The following is a 20,027-nucleotide window of genomic DNA, read 5'->3' as shown; positions in this document are numbered from 1 at the left end:
GGTCCTCCACACAAGATGACTGAGCTGCCTTGGGAAGGTATGAGAGACCTTGGAACTGAATGGATCACTTCCAAACTCTGGTCAGCAGCCTTAGGTTTGACAAAGGGGGCGCTTGGCATCTAGAACTCAAACAAACAACTTTATTTCACTAGCCATAAGCAAAAAGTTGTTGACCAGCTCCAGGGGATTTTCCATCCTGCCCTCTCCCTACTGGTGGCTCCCATGATTTGGAAATAACCTCATGTTCCACTAGGCAGTGCCTGGCTTTGTGGACCCATGTGGTTTTGGCCTGAGTCCCAGTGAAAATGTTCCTCACCTGGCTGGGGAACATTGTTCCGAGAGGCCCCTTGATCTGCCTGGGGGACGTGTGGCCATGCTAAGGGCCTTGCCCACCTTCACGTGAGTGGCCACCTCTGCCAGGGTGCAGGCAGCTCCTAGCATGGAGACATCCTGCCTGGAAGTGAGCTTTCCCACCTCCATACCCACATTTCTCAGAAGCAGAGTTAACAGGGAACCAAGAGTTAAGAAGCCACAGGGCTGGTAACGTGACTACAGCCAAATCTGTGACCATTACCTGAAGAGGCAGGACAACAAAAGTAATCCGGAAAGGAGAAGATGCGGGTTGGAATAAGGAGATGGGACAAAAGAAGACAGAACAAAGGCAGGAAAATCGGAAACACCAGAGAGCACAGTGGCGTTAAAGGGACACACCAACACCTGGGCTCTTGCACTCAGGGGAGTCCGTTTCCTGGACTCCCTGCACCTACACCTGAGGAGAGAATCCGAGTTATACGAAGACAGGATGGCAAAAGGGCCGATAGGGAGTAGGTGTAGAGGCGAGGCAGGAGGCCAAGTGAAGGGCGGCCAACAGAAACTGGAAAGGCGGGAGGCCACATCGTCTTTTCCCAAACCTCCATCTACAAGTTGCCTCAGCTGTCCCCGTGGTATTATACAGGTGCTTCCCAACCACCTTTAGAGAAGCCTCAGCAAGCCTCCCGCAACTAGGACACAAAGAACCCTGGATTTTCCTGTTCAGCCGGCCCCTCGAAGACCAGAGCAGTGCCCACTGCGGACTGGATGGCAACGGCGGCAACGGCGGCAGCGGTGCGGGCGCGCGTGTGGGCCCGCTGATGCTGCGACAGCGAGCGGCTGTGGCTGAAGCACTTGCCGCACTCTGCGCACTCCGCTGGCCGTTCGCCCAGGTGCGTCTTGCGGTGTAGTGCAAGCTTGGAAGCCACACTGAAGGTCTTGCTGCACTCGGGGCATTTGTGTGGCTTGTGGCCGGCATGGTTGCGCCGATGCACGTTGAGATTGGACACGCACGTGAACCGCTTGCCGCACAGCTCGCAGCGGTAGGGCTTCTCGCCGGTGTGCGTGCGCCGGTGCTTGGTGAGGTCCGAGCGGTCGCTGAAGCGGCGGCCGCACTCGGGGCACGCGAAGGGCTTCTCGCCCGTGTGGATGCGCTGGTGCACCACCAGGTCGGAGCGCTGCCCGAAACCCTTGCCACAAGTGGCGCACGCGTGTGGACGCTCGCCCTGATGGCTGCGCCGGTGGCGCAGCAGCGTGGAACTCTCGCTGAAGCAGCGCCCGCAGTCGCCACAGGCGTACGGCTTCTCGCCAGTGTGTGTGCGCTGGTGGCGCACCAGCGTGGCGCTCTCCAGGAAGCCCTTGCCGCACTCCGGGCACTTGAAGGGCTTCTCCCCGGAGTGCGTCTGCAGGTGTCGCGTCAGCGTAGAGCTCTTGCCAAAGCACTTGCCGCACACGCCACACTGGTGGGCGTCGGAGGCACGGGGTCGCACGGGGCTCCGGGGCACGTGGATGCGCGCGTGACTCCGCAGCCCGGCGCCGCTCCGGAAGGCTCGCGGGCACTGCGCGCAGCGGTGGGGTGGGGCGGCAGGGTCAGAGGTTGTCCCCGGGGGGTGCGCCCGCGCCTGGTGGAAGCGCAGCGCGCTCTGTCGGAAGGTGCGGGCGCACAACGGGCAGCGGCGGGGCCGCTCTGGCAGGTGCTGACGACGCCGGTGTAGCAGCAGCGCCGGGAGGTGCGGGAAGCGGCGGCCGCATGTGCGGCAGGGGCAAGTGCGGCATCGCTGCCGGTGTGCACCCAAGTGTAGGTCAAGGCGGCCGCTGTGGCGAAAGCTTTGTCCGCACTCACTGCAGATGTAGAGGGTCTGGCCGGCATGGGTGCGCCTGTGCGCTCGGAGGTCGGCAGCCCGTGCACAGCGCTCACCGCATTCTAGACAACGGAAGCGGCCGTCACCGCCGTGAGCTCGTTCATGTCGCAACAGCACTGAGCTGTAGCAGAAGCTCTTGCCACACTCGCTGCACGCGTAAGGCTTCTCCGCTGCCACTGCCCCAGATGTGGCAAACATGGTGAGGATGGGTTCACAGGGAACCGTGCCACTCACATTCGGGGGTCCACCTCCTGACGCTGCGGCTAAGTTTTACTTCTCTTAAGGCCTGGAAAGGGCACTGTAACAGAGAGGAAACGGGGAGGCCGCAAAAACGGGTCTGATTTCAGGGTTCTTCTCTAAGGGCAGACACTGCGGCTGTTCCAGAGATAAGCTGTGGCCAGGTTCAGCCTGCACCGTGAGCCTGTGGGGAGAAGGTCATTGTGAGCCTCTGCAGCAGCTCCTAAGGAATGGAGAGGGGAACATGAACTCCCTATTTGTTATAACTTCTTTAGGTAGTCCATCTCCAGGATTCCCTTCCCCAAGACAAAGCAAAGCCATGGGCATCCCGGAAATACGGAGGGGGTGTCCTTGAACCACTTGGAAGGGCAGGAGGGAAACTACAAGTGTCCTGGAGAACAAACAGGAATGGATTCAAAGGGGAGCTTGCATTAGCATGGGAACCATCAACACTGCTCTGAGGGAAGGGAACGCCAAGCCTGTTTGCCGGCCTTAGATGGGGATCCTTGTCTGGGGATACATTAGGAAATGACCAAGGTGGGATGGGGCAGTGAGAAGTCCCCTGCGTTTAGACTATACCAACGCCTTCCTCCAAGACCCAGCTTTCCTGAGTCACTGACATGAACCCAGCCAGGCTTGGGCTGGAAGAACAAAGCGGGTAATGTGATGAAGCACAAACAGTCACAGCCTAAGCAAAGGGTTCAGACCCTGAAGTTACAGAAGGGGCTGGGGCCTGGCCAAGGGAAGGTATTTGAGAAACTCCAAAATATTGTTCCTTGGCTTTGGACAGCACTTGATAAACACACTACCCCATGCCAGTATACAGCCCCAAAGTTGAGAAAGCAACTCAGGACCCAGGAAAGGGGTAAAACGGGAGCATAGATAATTCACAAAAAACATTATTAGAAGTTGGTGGCATTATCTGAGAAACACTTTTCCCATTTTCAGGAAAGGCTGGAGAGAAGGAAGGGGCATCCTTTCTATAATTAATTGTCAGGATATCCAAGTTGTTTGTGAAGGTTTGAATATGATGAATCTGATCAAGAAAAACATATTGTTTATGAACATTCTGCAGCATTTCCTCACTGTCCCAGCCACAGGAATCTGAGAATCTGGAGTAGCAGAAAAACTCCTTTATGGAGATCAAATCTGCTCTATTATCCTATTTGTCTCACATGATATCCCTGAATTCTTCTGACAAGTTGCTCCGGGCAGCTGTCTGGGAGCAGGGTCAGCCTTTGTAGTATGTGCACAGAACCTCACCTGCCCTCTAGTCAAGAGCACAATGTGGCTGCCCTCCTCACCTGGCTAGCCTCAGCACTGACTACTTCTCTCAAGGCCCCCGGGTCAGTCTCCAGCCTTACTGGAGATTAGGTCTAGTTGCTAGTACAGTATAGCCCCTTGTTGCTCAACAGATCAGGGAGAGGACGCAAAATAAATTGGTCAGCTGTTACTTTCTTCTTAGCAGATGAAAGTTCATCATAAATACTCAGACCTTTGGTTAAAATACCCCCATAGACAGGGTCCTTATGTTTTGGATACAAATGGGGTAAAGTGAAAACAGCAAACCTGCAAGTCTGGGCTCTGGAGCTTCTGCTCCCCCACCACGCTGGGCAGGAGTAGCCAGCATGGGATGTCCTCCTCTTGTGCCTCTGGAGTAGGATGTGCTGTGCCCAGCAGAGATGAAGTAAAAGGGAAAATGTGAATTACAACTGAGCAGGGGAAGAAAGGGAGGGAAATATTTTCAGGAGGAGGGTATTTATTTAATGGACATTTTAAAATACAAAAAACTGAATAGTACACAAATCACTCACCATTTTACCATTCTTGTTTCATCCACACCACCACTCCACTTTTTTTTTTTTTTTTTTTTTTGGTTGGGGGAAGCTCTAGAGTATTTTAAATTCCAGACATCTTATATAAAGAGTATGATTAGTATGATTTTTAAACAAAAAATGCAAGCAGGAGCTCTGGAGTAGACTTTTTGACAGTCTTGCCCTGTCGCCCAGGCTAGAGTGCAGTCACCCAATCTTAGCTCACTGCAACCTCCGCCTCCCGGATTCAAGGATTCTCCTTGCCTCAGCCTCCCGAGTAGCTGGGATTATAGGCGCATGACAGTGTGTCTGGCTAAGTTTTGTATTTTTAGTAGAGATGGGGTTTCACCATGTTGGCCAGGCTGGTTTTGAACTTCTGACCTCAGGTGATCCACCCGCTTCGGCCTCCTAAAGTGCTGGGATTACAGGCGTGAGCCATCACACCCAGGCTGAAGTAGACTTTAGAGATTCTTGGTTCCTCCAGAAAGACTTTCAATCCAGACACTGGCTGCTGATTCTGGTTAGATGTCAGTTCAGAGGAATGTTTGCCCTCCTGAAAATAAAAACTTCCCTGGAGACTCAGTGGCTGATCCCAAATGCCAAAGAAAGCAATGCTCATGTCCCACTGAGTATTCTGCCTCCTCCTTGGGTATCTGGAGACCATGGCACCTCTCAAACTATGTTTCTAGGAGCCCACCCTCTCCCAGGGCACATGCCCAAGGAAGACAAACGCACACATACCAACATGCACACTTAACACTTAAACGGCATATACACAACAGTACCATTTCCTTCCATTACGGATGTGGAGTAAGACACTTGCTAGGGTACAGGTTTGGCGCTTAAGTCCCAAGGCAGGCTCTTCGAGTCTCTCTTCTGTACCTCACCCCATGCTGGAGCTCATCCCACAAGCAAAGGGATCACGCTTGAATTAGAAACCTGAAAGAAAAATTATTCCTGTGCAAAAAAAAAGAGTGACTTCTAGATCATTGTAATCCCCACTCTCCTGACTGAATGTGAGTTTTAAAGTTGCTATACCACCAAATTTCTTTCACTTTGGAAAAAAAGTACAGGAAAGTTCGGAAAGAGGGAAGGGGGAAATATGTACAAATAGGCGAAAATTCTCATTGTTGAATAATGTAAGTACCTTTCAAGCATTTAATACAAATACTATACATATACTAAAAAAACAAAACAAAACAGGTACTAAGAAGGAAGATAAGCTAATGGAAAAACTATTATTTACAATAGGGGCAAGATAAACTTCTGAGTTTCATATGTCATTTTGTTTCTGAATAATTGAATAATAATTGAAAATCTTTATTTTCAATCAGAATAAAGATGTTTCTTCCCTGGTTATCTGTTCTGCCATGCCAGCATTTCTGGGGTGGGACAAAAGACCTCAAAAAGTCAAGATTCACAAGACACCGTGGTCATCTTGAAGTCAGAGTTGGTAAACCTGGTCTGGGCAGCAGGGAATAGGGCCGAGGGGAACTGTTCCATGCTATGCTGTCTACTACAGTAGCCCAGAGCCACTTGTGGTGACTGAGCACTTGAAACATGGCTGGTTCAAACCGAGTTGGTTTGTAAGAGCCAAATACTCTCCTCATTGCAAAGACTTAGTATTTAAAAAGAATGAAAATGCCTCATTAATAATGTTTAGCATTGATTATATGTTGAAATATTTTTGGATATATTAGGTTAAATGAAATAAATCACAATACATTTTACCCATTTTTAAAGAAAAGTTAAGATGATAAATGTGGCTTATATTTTATTTTTATTGAATAGTGCTTGTCCAAATGGCCTTTCCAAATCCTGGAACATTTGAAGGGAGGCTAGCCCACCTCAGTCCTTGGAGGGCTTTAGTTGAGAAAAGGTCACTGACCCTGTCTGACCTTACCTTCAGTAAGCATAGAGGAGAGCTGTTCCTCTCATTTTCCAAGGCCCTAGTTCCTAGCCACCCTCTCCAGAAAAGTCTACCTGCTGTTTTGGAAACTGGACATCTAGACCTGGTAGGGACTTGGGGTTGTGACTTATGCAAAACCTTCTCTCACTGCGACTCTCAGAAGGTGAAACCATACCAGTTGTTACTGGTATTAACACACAAGAACTCTCACATGTTTGTACATGTGTTTCCCTTTTGTCTTCCCAGTAGTCCTTTGAGGCGGGTGTCATTAGTAACCCCGATGTGACCTGGGCTTCCTATACAGGCTTGTCCAGTCATCCAGCACAAGTGGGCAGGTGGGTCTGGGGACAGGAGTAAGTCAGCAGGCCACGTAGCCCATCTCTCACTCTCCCTAGGGCAGCCCCACCCCTTCGTAAAGGCCCCAAGAGGCTTGCAGCAGCTCACTGAGCAGCAGGGAAAGACCTGGCTGTGAAATTCACAGGGAAGCACCAGGCAGCCAGGGGACAAGAGGGTAAAATGCCAACCCCAAGAACCAGCACTTGGGGCCCCAGGGAATGCTCTGTGTGCACTGTGTTCATCTTGGGGCCCTGACCCAGGAATGGAATGGTCTCCATGAGAAGAGGGGCAGGAACTGGCGGTGGGAGGGTGGGAGTTGTAGCTGCATCAGGAGCGGTGATTCTTCTGCTGGCTTCTCCTTGTATTCTTACCCCTCAGGATCTGAGTGATGCTGCTCTCTCCAGGATTCTGTGATACCCCTAGACTGCCCTGAAATCTGGATGAGATAGAAGCAAACTATCCATTCCCCACTCTAGATAGGTGTGGAGTAGAAGTTTCCCTGGCTTTCAGGAGGCAGTTTTGGGGCCTTGCCACTTACAGTTCCTTCTACTGGCAAAGCCCTCTCACTCCTTCATTCAGGACTCTCTACCCTTTCTCAGAGAGGCTCCCCCTGCCTCCAGACCTCCCTCCTACTCATTGCTCAGCTTTATTCTCCCTGATCTGGGGTGCTGTGACCACTCTGGGCTTCAGCATTGCCCATGTCTCAACGAGACAGGATAAACTCCCACTATGTATGTTCTCTCCCTGTTCACATCCATACCTTCTCTATACTCCCCAGATTTCACAGGAAAATCTTTGTGAAACCAAAACTTTCAAAAGAATGTATTTGGATCATGATCAGACTTAGGCACTTGGGGTAGGAGCGAACTGTTATTCCTGTCTCCACCAGCTCCTTAGACATGTCAGACTGAATCTGAAGCTGGAAGGAGCATATATTAATCAGTGAATGTAACAGGAAAGAGGGATTCCTGTCGACTCCAGAAAGATTTAAGTCCTATTCTAGGAGGTGCGGATGGGGAATGGAATTCAGAGCACCAGAACTGCCACTCCCTGCTTCCTTCCCCCATAAACAAACAAAATCCAATACTTCAAAAGAAGTTGCTCCTTCCAGCTTCAGATTCAGTCTATGTCTAAGGAGCTGGTGGAAATAGGAATGACAGTTCGCTCTCAGCTCAAGTGCTCAAGTCTGATCATGAGCCAACACATTCTTTTTATTTTGGAGGCAGAGTCTCGCTCTATCTCCCAGGTTCAAGTGATTCTTGTGCTTCAGCCTCCCAAGGAGCTGGGATTACAGGCTCGAGCTACCACAGCTAATTTTTGTATTTTTAGTAGACACAGGGTTTTGCCCTGTTGCCCAGGTTGGTCTCGAACTCCTGGCCTCAAGTGATCCTCCTGCTTCAGCCTCCCAAAGTGCTGGCATTACAGGTGTGAGTCACCATGCCCAGTCCAAATACATTCTTTTGGAAGTTTTGGTTTCACAAAGATTTTCCTGTGAAATCTGGGAAGTATAGAGAAGGTATGGATGTAGACAAGGAGAGAACATATATAGTGGGAGTTTGTCCTGTCCTTTTGAGACACAGGCAACACTGAAGCCCACAGTGGCCAGAGCATCCCCGATGAGAGAGAATGGACTATAAGATCTTTTGCAGCTTCCCTGGGCCTAGCAAGGACTTGGGCACACAGAAGGTATTCAGTGCTTTTTAAAAGTGATGTATTAGTCCGGAATCCAATTTTCCCAAATGTTAGGTCCCTGGAGGAAAGGACCTGACTACAGTCGTCCTATCCTCCATAGCATTACCCACTACATATACAAATACTCTGCTTTGGTTTACTGAGTTGAGCCTGCAACCTGTGTAGCAGAACCAGAGAGGCAGGCCTCCAAATTCTGGTTCTTCCCATTACTAGCTGTCTGATTTTACGATAGCAGACTTGGAGTGTCTGATCCTCCTGGTTGGGAAAACTTTAGTAAAGAAAGTTGGCCAGGAGCGGTGGCTCACGCCTGTAATCCTAGCACTTTTGGAGGCCGAGGGGGGGGCAGATCACCTGAGGTCAGGAGTTCGAGACCAGCCTGGCCAACATGGTGAAACCCTGTCTCTACTAAAAAAACAAAAAATGAGCCGGGCACGGTGGCACGCACCTGTAGTACCAGCTAACTTGGGAGGCTGAGGCAGGAGAATCACTTGAACCTGAGAAGCAGAGGTTGCAGTGAGCCGAGATCATGCCACTGTACTCCAGCCTGGGCGACAGAGTAAGACTCCATCTCAAAAAAAAAAAAAAAAAAAAAAAAAGGTATTATTATAGTGTTTCATATGGAAAGGCCAAACTATTGCTAAGTCTCGCCAGGCGCAGTGGCTCATGTCTGTAATCCCAGCACTTTGGGAGGCCAAGGTGCAGATCACTTGAGGTCAGGCGCTCGAGACCAGCCTGGCCAACATAATGAAACCCTGTCTCTACTAAAATACAAAAATCGGCCGGGTGTGCTGGCACCCGTCTGTAGTCTCAGCTACTGGGGAGGCTGAGGTGGGAGGATCACTTGAGCCCAGGAGGCGGAGGTTGCAAGGAGCCGTGATTGCACCACTGTACTCCAGCCTGGAGGCCAGAGCAAGGCTCCGTCTCAGAAAAAAAATAAAAAAATAAATTGCTAACACTGAGAAATCCGGTGCTTAGGATTTACTCTCCCTAGGACAGTCCTTCTTGTTGTTTGTTTTCTGAGACAGGGTCTTGCTGTCACCCAGGCTGGAATGCAGTGATTTGATCACTGTCCCACTGCAGCGTCGCCCTCCTGGACTCAAGCAACCCTCCAGCCTCAGCCTCCTGCGGAGCTAGGACTATGAGCAGGTGCTATCACACCCGACTAATTATTATTATTATTTTGTAGAGACGAGGGTTCTCACCATGTTGCCCAGGCTGGTCTTCAACTCCCGAGCTCAAGAGAGCCTCCCACTTTGGCCTCCCAAAGTGCTAGGATTACTGGCATGAGCCACTGTGCCCGGCCCTGAACAGTTCTTCAGAGGGACTCTGAGTAAAGGGCTTAACTCCCGTCTCCACTCCAGGCATCCTAAACAGTCTGCAGCCCTTTTCAGTCCTTCCCCGCTCAACCCCTAAGAATCCCTCACAAGATTAGAGCAGCACAGCATGGGACTTCCATAGCTCCACTTGCGCGAACTGTGCGCTCCAAAAGAAGGGAAGCTGGCCACTCATCTGGGACTTGGTGCCTGGTACTTAAGAGCGGGGCACAACTATTCGCCGGAGGAGGAACACAGCACCTGAACAGGTCGCTTTCCGTGACCCACAGCAGCGCAGCCAATCCTGGGGCGCCTCAGGCGGCGCGCGTCACAAGTTGCTGGGCAAACTTTCTTCGGGCGAGCCCCTCCCCAACCCCGAGCCTACCCTAGCCCCTCGCCTGTGGCGCCCGCCGACTCGGAAGGCGAGACCGGGCCCCAAAGACGTAGTGGGGAGCGTCTAACGCTGCCAGAACCCGGTGCCGGCCGTTGCCCCCTTAAGCCGGCTCAGCCTGGCGACGCTGGGCATGGTGACGCCAGCCCCGAAGGTCACCCGGGGAGCACCGGTGAGGACAGGCGGAGGGGAAGGCCTGGGAGGAGCAGGCCGCGCGGACGTGTCCGGCCAATCGCTCGCTCCGCAGTGTCTCCGCGTCACTCGTAGCCCGGGCGGCGCTCCCGACCGCCGCTGACAACAGTCGCCCGAGGCGGGTGGGAGGAGAATAGCCACAGCTGAGGACCGCTGCCCCGCGCCACCCGTGCCCTCCCCTGCCCTTCAGTCCCCTCACCGGTCGCCGACTGGCTCCTCAGACACCGCGCGGTTCCCACTCAGCCGGCGCCGACCCCCGCCTCCCGGACTGCGGGACTGGGGCGGGGGAGCGAGGAAGGGGCTAACGGCGCGCGCGGCCTCCGAGTTGGGGGAGCGGGGAGGCGCCCGAGCGTCCGGCCCCTCGGGATGGGGAGGTCACGCTCCTGTCCCTCTCGCCCGCGCCGGCTAGTGGTCAGCCTCGCGCGGGCAGTGTCACCGGTTGCTGGGAAGACTGGGAGGCCAGAGAGCAGCGTAGCGGCCACTCAGCCTCGCCCGCCCCAGCTGGAGCCGGGAAGGAGGCGGGGCTAAGAGAGAAAGCCCGGGGGACTCCACTGCCGCCTCCCGCGCGCGCCAAGGCGCCGCCCTCTCTCCGGACTTGACCAATTCCTGCCTCCCCCTTTGTCTGTCGGCCCACCCCTGGGCCTCGTCCCGCCCAATCAGAGCAAAGAGCGCCGAGCCCGGCGCGCGCTTCAGCCGCCAGCCGCGGAGTTCCGGGAGCCAGGCGGCCCAACCGTCTAGTCTTCCAGCAGCTCCTCCCGCGGCCGCCGGCGGGACCCGGACAGGTGTACCCTTCGGTGCTGCCGGCGCGGTAGCCAGTGCCCGGCGCGGACGGGGCCGCGGCAGCCACCCCCGAAGTTAAGTCAGCGCCTTCTTGTAAGCGAGGCCGGACTGGATACCCATTATCTCTCAGACCTCACCACAACCCTGCCAGGGGAAATATGAACGTTTATCCTATATTTTAGGTGAGGACCCCACAAGTTAATGATACGCCCAAAGTCGCAATGGCAGGGATAGGGGTTACTCCTGGTCGGCTTGCCAGCTGCCTCTCCATGAGCTTGCTGGTTTAACTGCCTGTCCAAATGTTGACCCTAATGTCTTCTAGTAGGAAATGCTACTAGTGGTGTTTTCCGGAAATGCATTTTGGGAGCCTAGCCGTCCTTTAGTGTGCCTATATCATCAGAACAGACGCCCAGGGATGGCCCTCAAGGTCCTTCCTTACTGCTCTGATCTTCCTTTCAAGGTCACTTAGTACCAGTCTTCCTGTTACACATCCTGAGCTCTGCTCAGGGGGTCCCCTAAATTAGTGTACACTTAGACCTGCCATGCTTGGACTGGATAACTCTTACCCTCTTCTCTGTTTTAATTTGTAAAAGCTTAGTCAAATGCTATCTCCATAAACCTATGCTAGAATGCCCCTCTCTGTCCTCAGTCCTGGGGATATATCCATGCTGCAGCGCAACCTCCTGCATGTTGTTACTGTTGTTATAGTCAGATGAATACTGTTTCCCCATAGCTTAAGGGACAGGCCTTGTCCTACTCATGAACAATTGATCCCTTGAGGCATGAGCGCAGGGCCAGCACACCACAGATGATCAGTGAGTGTTTGCTGACCTGCATATGACAACACGGATTAAGGAACACAAATCTGGTAGCAGCAGGCAAGAAAGCTGAAAAGCAAGACACAGGATGCAGGTCTGGAGTGATGAGGGCCTGAACCAGGAAGCGATAACATTGAGAGAGACATGGAAAATGTGCTTGAAGTATATATATTTTTTATTGTAAAGAATCATACACAGATAAGGTAGTATTATATAGAGAATGATTAGTTGAGGATATTTCCAGAGTCTTTAAGCCAGAGAAATGTACTAATTTAGACATTTCTGGACTCATTGCTCAGAATTGATGTCATGTTTTTAAGGGCACTGACACACTTGGCTAATCCCAGAGACATGAAGAGGATGGTGACTAGGATGGTCACACGATTAAAGGGGCTGGGGATATTTAACCTAGAAAGAGAAATCTTTTTTTGTGCACATAATGACTGTACACAAATTCTAACAAACTTTCACGTGAAAGAGGCCTGGATTAGATGACTTTCTTCTGTGTAGCTTTGGAGGGAAAAACTCAAATAACGTGGGGAAAGAACAGGAAGCTGGATTTAGGTTTCCTATGTTATGGAAATCATCACAGTGGGGGATGATAATTGTAACAGGAATGCCAAAAGTAGTGAAAGAAAGGTCAAGGACGAAGTTATGTGTATATCTGTCAACTAAAAATATCACATCCAAATAGTTTTATTTCTCTACACATCTACATCAATAAATGACAACTCTTAATGTGGTTCTGTAAATATTCAAAATATTTATGGAAGGTCTACTATATGCCAGGTAGTATTCTAGATGTTGGAGATAACAGCTGTGAACCTTCTAGATGAATCTCCCTAAAGATCTGATTGCATCACACTCCTGCTCAGTAACAGTCAAAAAAATCTGTACAACCACCAAATGAAGTTTACTCTTCTGGTGTGATAGTCAAGACCCTCTTTCACCTATTCCAACCTGTCTCTCCATTCTGTTCTCTTAAACTCTTCATTAAACCGGATCACTCCCCACCTGCCTTCTACATTTCTCTCAGCTTGGCATACATTTCTCCTATTGCTCCACTTTTTCTTGTCTGCCAAAGTCCTACTTATCCTTCAGGCTTCTGTTCAAACGCCAACCCACTCTCAAAGTGAAAACTGTATCTTCTTTCTGAAGACAACTAGTATTGTTCATCCAGAAATTGTAAAAGTATTTATTGTCTTTGCAAGCCACAAGACACATAAGACACTTTCTCTGTTATTTACATCCTTTACCATGTACTTTAAGATAGAGTCTTGCTCTGTCACGCAGGCTGGAGTGCAGTGGCATGATGTCGGCTCACTGAAACTGCTTCCCGGGTTCAAGTGATTCTTGTGTGTCAGCCTCCCAAATAGCTGGGACTACAGGCACGCACCAACATGCCCAGCTAATTTTTGTAATTTTAGTAGACATGGGGTTTCACCATGCTGCCCAGGCTGGTCTTGAACTCCTGGCCTCAAGTGATCTGCTGTCTTCGGCCTCCAAAAGTGCTAGGATTACAAGCAAGAGCCACCATGCCTGGCCACCGTGTACTTTAGAATAATGTGCGTACTTTATTTTTCCTACTAAATTATAAGCTTCTGGGCAGAGTCAGTCAGAGGCTGGGTGCACATTTCTGAACACCTGGTATGTGCAAAGAAATGGGCTAAGTATTGGAGACGAAATGGAGACTTGAGTCCTTTGAGGACATGCTGAGGGAGGGCAGACCCCACCACAGACCTTGCCATCCCATCATGTGCAAAGTACCAAGTGGTGTAAAGGCACAAGAGGAAGAATAGGGTAATTCTGCAGTAGGTCATCAGTAAACTTCATTGGCTCAGCACGTAGCCAGGATTTTGTATAGGGGTCTGTGGATGGAGGTGACAATGATTTTCACCTCCCAACACACACCCCCACTGGGAGATTTCTGCAATATAAGTGATGGGACTGGGTCAGGCAGAGGGATTAGATGAACAGGAAAGGAGTAAGCATGCACTCAATCCAGACTGAGAGAGTGAGTTGGGGGCAACTGAAAGGCAAGTAAGTAGGGCTAAGGTATACACCACTATTTCAAATCCCTGTCTGAAGTGTGAGCCCAGTGGATATTCACAATGCCAAAAATCAGATGCTGAAGCCTTACCATGTTGTTAGTGGTATAAGGACTGAGAAGACTGTTTCAGTTTCATTCATCTTGTTCCTATATTGCTAAATACAATGTTTTCCATTCTTCAAACATTCTAATTTCAGTTACAATAAAAATATTGGCTTCTAGAGGACGGTAGCTCCCAGTTCTTCCCCGAATAACTCCACAGATGTCAACTGACACAGTTTTCAAATAGAGGAAAGAACCAAGCACAGAAAAGTGAAATCTAACAATTTAGAATAATAAGAACCGGAAAGACTGTACTGATTAAATCCTGAAATGAAGGTTTTATTTGGTGTTTAAGGAATAAGGGTTTGTATTAATTTCAAGTTGCAAACATATTGTAAAGCCATATCAAAATGGATTTCAGGAAACAAGAAGATAAGTGAAAACATAAATTGAATCAATAACACACATATTAATCTTAATGGGTTGACACAGAGGATTTAATGTCTTTTAAATTAAACAGTAACCTTAATAGAAAACTATTGGAGTTTGTGCTGCTTACAGTCTGTGGTCAACTTCAAGGACTCAAACACTGATTCCATCGGAGAGATTGCTACTTTACTTATTTTTACATTTGTACAGGTAAACTAGTGGTGAAGAGCTACAGTAAACTAGATAAAATTGAAATAGCACAAAAGTAGAATATTTGTTGAGAGGACATTTGAAGATCAACTTCCTTTAAAATACAAATTGCTGGCCGGGCGCGGTGGCTCAAGCCTGTAATCCCAGCACTTTGGGAGGCTGAGACGGGCGGATCACGAGGTCAGGAGATCGAGACCATCCTGGCTAACCCGGTGAAACACCGTCTCTACTAAAAATACAAAAAACTAGCCGGGCGAGGTGGCGGGCGCCTGTAGTCCCAGCTACTCGGGAGGCTGAGGCAGGAGAATGGCGTAAAAACCCAGGAGGCGGAGCTTGCAGTGAGCTGAGATCCGGCCACTGCACTCCAGCCCGGGCGACACAGCGAGACTCCATCTAAAAAAAAAAAAAAAAAAAAAAAAAAAAATTACTTCTTAGTCCTTAATGACATTTTTTTTTGAGTTATGTTCTATAAAAAGTATGTTCAAAAGTCATATCTAGACTCAGTGGTTCACAAAATAAAATACAGAAAATGAGCTTAAAATCACAAAGCAGAACTCTCAGGGGAAAAATCAGTTTCAAAGTAAAATGCAAGGTAGGATAAAATCAGTTTTTATAATTCAAACCACTTTAAAAGGTTAAGAACAGTAGTATAGGGGCTGGGCACCATGGCTCACGCCTGTAATCCTAGCACTTTGGGAGGCTGAGGCGGGCAGATCACAAGGTCAGGAGATCGAGACCATCCTGGGTAACACGGTGAAACCCTGTCTCTACTAAAAAATAGAAAAAATTAGCCAGGCATGGTGGTGGGTGCCTGTAGTCCCAGCTACTTGGGAGGCTGAGGCAGGTGAATGGCGTGAACCTGGGAGGTGGAGCTTGCAGTGAGCCTAGATAGCACCACTGCACTCCAGCCTGGGCGACAGAGCGAGACTCCATCTCAAAAATAAATAAATAAATAAATAAATAAATAAATAAATAAAATAAAATAAATAAAAAAGAACAGTAGTATAAATAACAATGGTATCACATGCAAACCTGTCAGATCTTTAGAAAGAATTTTGATTTTGGTTATTTTCACAAATTAGAGCATTTAAAATGTAAGTAGATACATTTAAACGGAACATATGATGTGTCGCTATAAGTTATTTTTAAAAATCTTAAATACTTTTGTCTGTATTTAAAGACTGGTTCCACCACTTAGCAGCAGTATGACCTTGGATAAGTTATTTAATCTCCTTGTCTGTCAATTTCCTCAATGTAAAATGAAGGTACAATTTGCTGTAGTTGGTTTTTGTGAGGATCAAATGAATAAACCAGAACAGTGCCTGGTGCAAGGCATACACTGCCTAAGTGTTTGCTGTTTTTATTATGACATGTAATGAGCAACTCGGGGAAGTAATTTACCTCTGGAAAACTCAGCAGATTTAACAAGGGTAAAAATAAAGATTTTTATTCATATAGGTTCAGGGCAAGCATGGGAGCTCACGTCTGTAATTCTAATCGTTTGGGAGGTTGAGGCAGGAGGACTGTTTGAGCCCAGAAGTTCACAACCAGCCTGAGCAAAATAGCAAGACCCAATCTTTACAAAAACAAAAATCAAAACATTATCCAGGCATGGTGGTGGAGGCCTGTAGTCTTCGCTACTTGGGAGGCTGAGGCAAAAGGATTGCTTGAGCCCCGGAGTTGGAGGCTGCAGTGGGCTATTATCAGGCCACTGCACTCCAACTTGGGTGACCGAACAAGACCCTGTCTTTAAAAAGTTAAATAAACAAATAAGTGTAATACAGGCTGACCCTTTCATTAACATTTATTAGTAGATTTTACATTATATATTTCTGGGAGCAAGTTTTCAACTGGAATTTTTTTTTTTTTTTTTGAGACGGAGTCTCGCTCTGTCGCCCAGGCTGGGGTGCAGTGGCTTGATCTCTGCTCACTGCAAGCTCCGCCTCCCAGGTTCACACCATTCTCCTGCCTCAGCCTCTGGAGCAGCTAGGACTACAGGCGCCTGCCACCACGCCTGGCTAATTTTTTGTATTTTTTAGTAGAGACGGGGTTTCACTGTGTTAGCCGGGATGGTCTCGATCTCCTGACCTTGTGATCCACCCGTCTCGGCCTCCCAAAGTGCTGGGATTACAGGCGTAAGCCACCGCGCCTGGCCTTCAACTGGATTTTTAAAAAAGTTTTAGGGAGGTATAATTGATACACAAATTACACACTGAAATGTACAGTTTGAAAAGTTCTGACATACATATATATATCCTCAAGAAAGCCTCACTACAATCAAGATGGAGAACATATCCACTACCCACAAGTTGCTTCATGCCACTTTGTAATCTCTACCACCTCCCCACCATGCAACCACTGATCTGCTTTCTATTACTATATATTTGTCAACTCCAATATGTTTAATCAGCAATTAACGGTGGTATTTATTAAATATATAACTGACAGTAGGAAAAAAGTTAAGAACTATAAAAAGATAGCTTATATTGGTAGGCAAAAAAACCTAAAAAAGGTAATTTTTAATGATGGAGGCAATTTAGGGTACTTATGTGAGAAAATTAGAAATAAAAGTTGCAAGTAAAAATTTATGAAAAAATTTAAGAAGTAAAGTTGATTTGTGATATTACATTGTAACTGACGGTGTTGCTAACATCTTCATATGGCTTTCATATTTTTACATTTCACTCACTAAGTCAGGCTACAGGGGTGGATTGCTTGTTTATTAATACCAGGAACTAGGAGGGATCCTTGTGACAGGATCCATATGTGGCTATTTAAACCTGGAAAAGAGCTACACATGACTAGTAGCTACCATGTTGGACAGTGCAACTATAGTAACTTCTGTCATTGCTTAAGTGCGACCTTAAGCGCTGATTTAGAAGACTTCGGAGGTTGTGACCTATGACGGAAATGAGGAGAGTCTAAGCTGAAGCTACAGCAATGAGATGAACAGAAGGCATCTCTCTGAGATACTCAGTGTGATGAAAAGCAATGTGGGGGGTGCCTTCTAGGTTTTTCCCTAGAGTAAAGAGATGGACTGTAGAACCATTTACCAACATTAAATGTCAGAAGAGCAGGATCTGGGAAAGGGGATGAAATCAGATTTGGATCCACGACAGGGAGGCAACTCTGGGACAGGCCAGCTGTATCTCAAAGGCTGACGGATCTCAGAATGTGATCTGTGGAAAGTCTGTGGAGAAAGAGCTCCAAGGAAGGAACAGTAGCCATGGGTAAGGACTACAGCCATGCACTAGGGTAAGGGCACTCAGGGAAAGTAGGCAGCATGAGATGGTCAGAGGCTAACATCAGGGCCTGGGGCACAGTAACATTTAGGACAGGGTTTTCAAACTGTGAATAGGTAATGAAATCAAAAAAGAGATCTCCACCAGCATTTAAAAATAGTATAAAAATATTAATGTGCTTTACATATAATTTGGGTAAAGATCTTTTCTTGTACCTTTTTAATGAATATATTTACACACACATATATGTATACTGGGTTGCAAGGTAAAACATGTATCTGGGTTGTCTTCCAATTAGTTTGAATCTCACCAGTTTATAAAATGAGCACCATCGGCTGGGCGTGGTGGCTCACACTTGTAATCCCAGCACTTTAGGAGGCCGAGGTAGGTGGATTACTTGAGGTCAGGAGTTGGAGACCAGCCTCACCAACATGGTGAAACCCTGTCTCTACTAAAAAAACAAAAAAATTAGCCGGGCGTGGTGGCATGTGCCTGTAGTTTCAGCTGCTCAGGAGGCTAAGGCAGGAGGATCACTTGAACCTGGGAGGCAGAGGTTGCAGTGAACCGAGATCGCTCCATTGCACTCCATCCTGGCGACAGAGTGAGACTCCATCTCAAACAAATAAGTAAATAAATAAATAAAATAAAATAAAATAAAATAAAATGAGCACCATAGACTATCAGCTACATGGGAACTGAGATAGTGTCCTTTTTCTCAACACTGCCTGAAATTCTGGCACATAATAGGCACTCAGTAAAGACATATTGCATAAAGGAATGAATCAACAAGCCAGAGAAGAGGAAACCCAGTATAAGGGTGACTCGGAAGTTAAATAAGAGCATGGATCACCTTATCTTTGTAATTCCTATGAATTGGCAGCATCCGGAGCCAGACTGTAGAGGTGAATGGGAAGGGAGAGGAAGTGGAGAAAAGACAAATGAGAGTGGAGACTGAGAGGCTGTTTTGTATTGAAGATGTGAAAGTTCAGTATGTGTTCTGAAGAAATTATATAGAAAAGGCAGGTTCTACAAATGTGCTGCCCAGGAAAGGAGCCACTAGCTACACATAGCTATTTAAATTAAAATAAAAAATAGAATTTCTTAATCACACTAGCTCCATTTCAAGTTCTAAATGACCACACGTATCTAGAGACTACCATACTGTGCACAGCTGATTAACATTTCCTTCTTTGCCGAAAGGTCTTTCGGACAGTGCAGCTCTAGACAAAAGTTTTAATTCATCATGTTTGTGGCTGGCTTCAATAAACAAGTTTAGGTTAAATCAATGCACAGCATCGCCCAATCTCTTCCTACCTAAAACATTATCCAAACCCAGCAGAAAAACTCTTGTGGGATTATATTACAATCTATACATGATAGATTCACATCTGGTCTCAGTGGGTGAGAGTCAACCTTGGAAGAGACCAGTGGAGACTTTAAAGGGGATGCTAAAGCTCAGGACGTGATCTAGAGGTCTGGGCATTCTATGTATTCATGTTTTCCCACCAAAGATCTGTAACAAGTGGCAGCAGTTTGTGATTGCTAAGCATTACACAGAGAAAAGGAGCTATGCGATGGGGTATAAGAATGACAGGTACTGGAACAGTGCTGAATAACAAAGGTTGGAGAATTCAGGCTGGGGTAAACAGAACATCTTGGGTAAAATGAGGTTATTACAGTGAAATTCTAGTTCTACAAAATTAAAGTACTGGTAGAGAACAAATAAATCATGTTTATCACCTTATATTTAATTTTTATAGTTTCTGTATGGCACTTTAATAACAAAAAGGACTGTAGTAGAAGACTGAGGCGTTATTATCCATCAAAGCTGTCCACTTAGACAATGTTACTCAAGGTCCTGCTGACTTACTGAAATTAGAAAAATCACTTTTGTAATTTTAAAAACAAAACCTCCAATTTAATGGAAAATCTGTTTTCAATCACCTCTTTTAAAGGAATATATTTTGCTCTGCTCAATTAAAAAAATCGTTATTCATGGGATGAAGGGGTAGAAGAAATGGACTGAGAACTGTAGAACTCTTGGCACATGACTCCATCCAAACCTCTGAGTTACTAAGAGACAAACTTTAGCGTGCCTTCTAGCAGTGTAAGATCACGTCCCTAGGATAACCCCAGCTCCCCCATGAAAATGCCTGCCTGAGAAAGCTCAATGCTAAGACAGGAGAATTTACTGTTTGTTCTAGCCAACACCCGATGATAGGCTCCTGATCTCCCTTTCTCAGGGCGTTTATTAAGGGCTTACAATTATGAATCCTTCTTTCTTCTCTTTAAGGTGTTTCATGTGTCTGCTACAACTCAAGAGGTCCTTTTAAAGGACCTGAGAGCCATTCCTCTGAAATGGATCGTCAAGAAGGGCAGAGCCTCTACCTCCCAATATCAG

At 47.6% G+C, this 20,027-nt stretch overlaps 1 protein-coding gene across 1 annotated transcript; it reads right to left on the bottom strand.

Annotated features, from left to right (window-relative positions):
• Nucleotides 1-118: 118 nt before the first annotated feature.
• Nucleotides 119-10,570, bottom strand: ZNF672 (zinc finger protein 672). The gene is made up of 4 exons (XM_050771858.1): nucleotides 10,255-10,570; nucleotides 5,008-5,161; nucleotides 3,978-4,075; nucleotides 119-2,592 (listed from the first exon to the last, which is right to left on the bottom strand). The coding sequence occupies exon 4, from the start codon at nucleotides 2,367-2,369 to the stop codon at nucleotides 1,002-1,004; it is 1,368 nt and encodes a 455-aa protein (XP_050627815.1). The 5' UTR covers nucleotides 2,370-2,592; nucleotides 3,978-4,075; nucleotides 5,008-5,161; nucleotides 10,255-10,570; the 3' UTR covers nucleotides 119-1,001.
• Nucleotides 10,571-20,027: the final 9,457 nt, after the last annotated feature.

This window comes from Macaca thibetana, chromosome 1 (genome assembly GCF_024542745.1).
Source record: "Macaca thibetana thibetana isolate TM-01 chromosome 1, ASM2454274v1, whole genome shotgun sequence".
NCBI lineage: Eukaryota > Metazoa > Chordata > Mammalia > Primates > Cercopithecidae > Macaca > Macaca thibetana.
This window is presented reverse-complemented; position numbering and strand designations above follow the sequence as displayed.

Bases quoted from the DNA above. Each gene is read 5' to 3' on its own strand.
- ZNF672 (XM_050771858.1), bottom strand. From the start codon at position 2,369: ATGTTTGCCACATCTGGGGCAGTGGCAGCGGAGAAGCCTTACGCGTGC.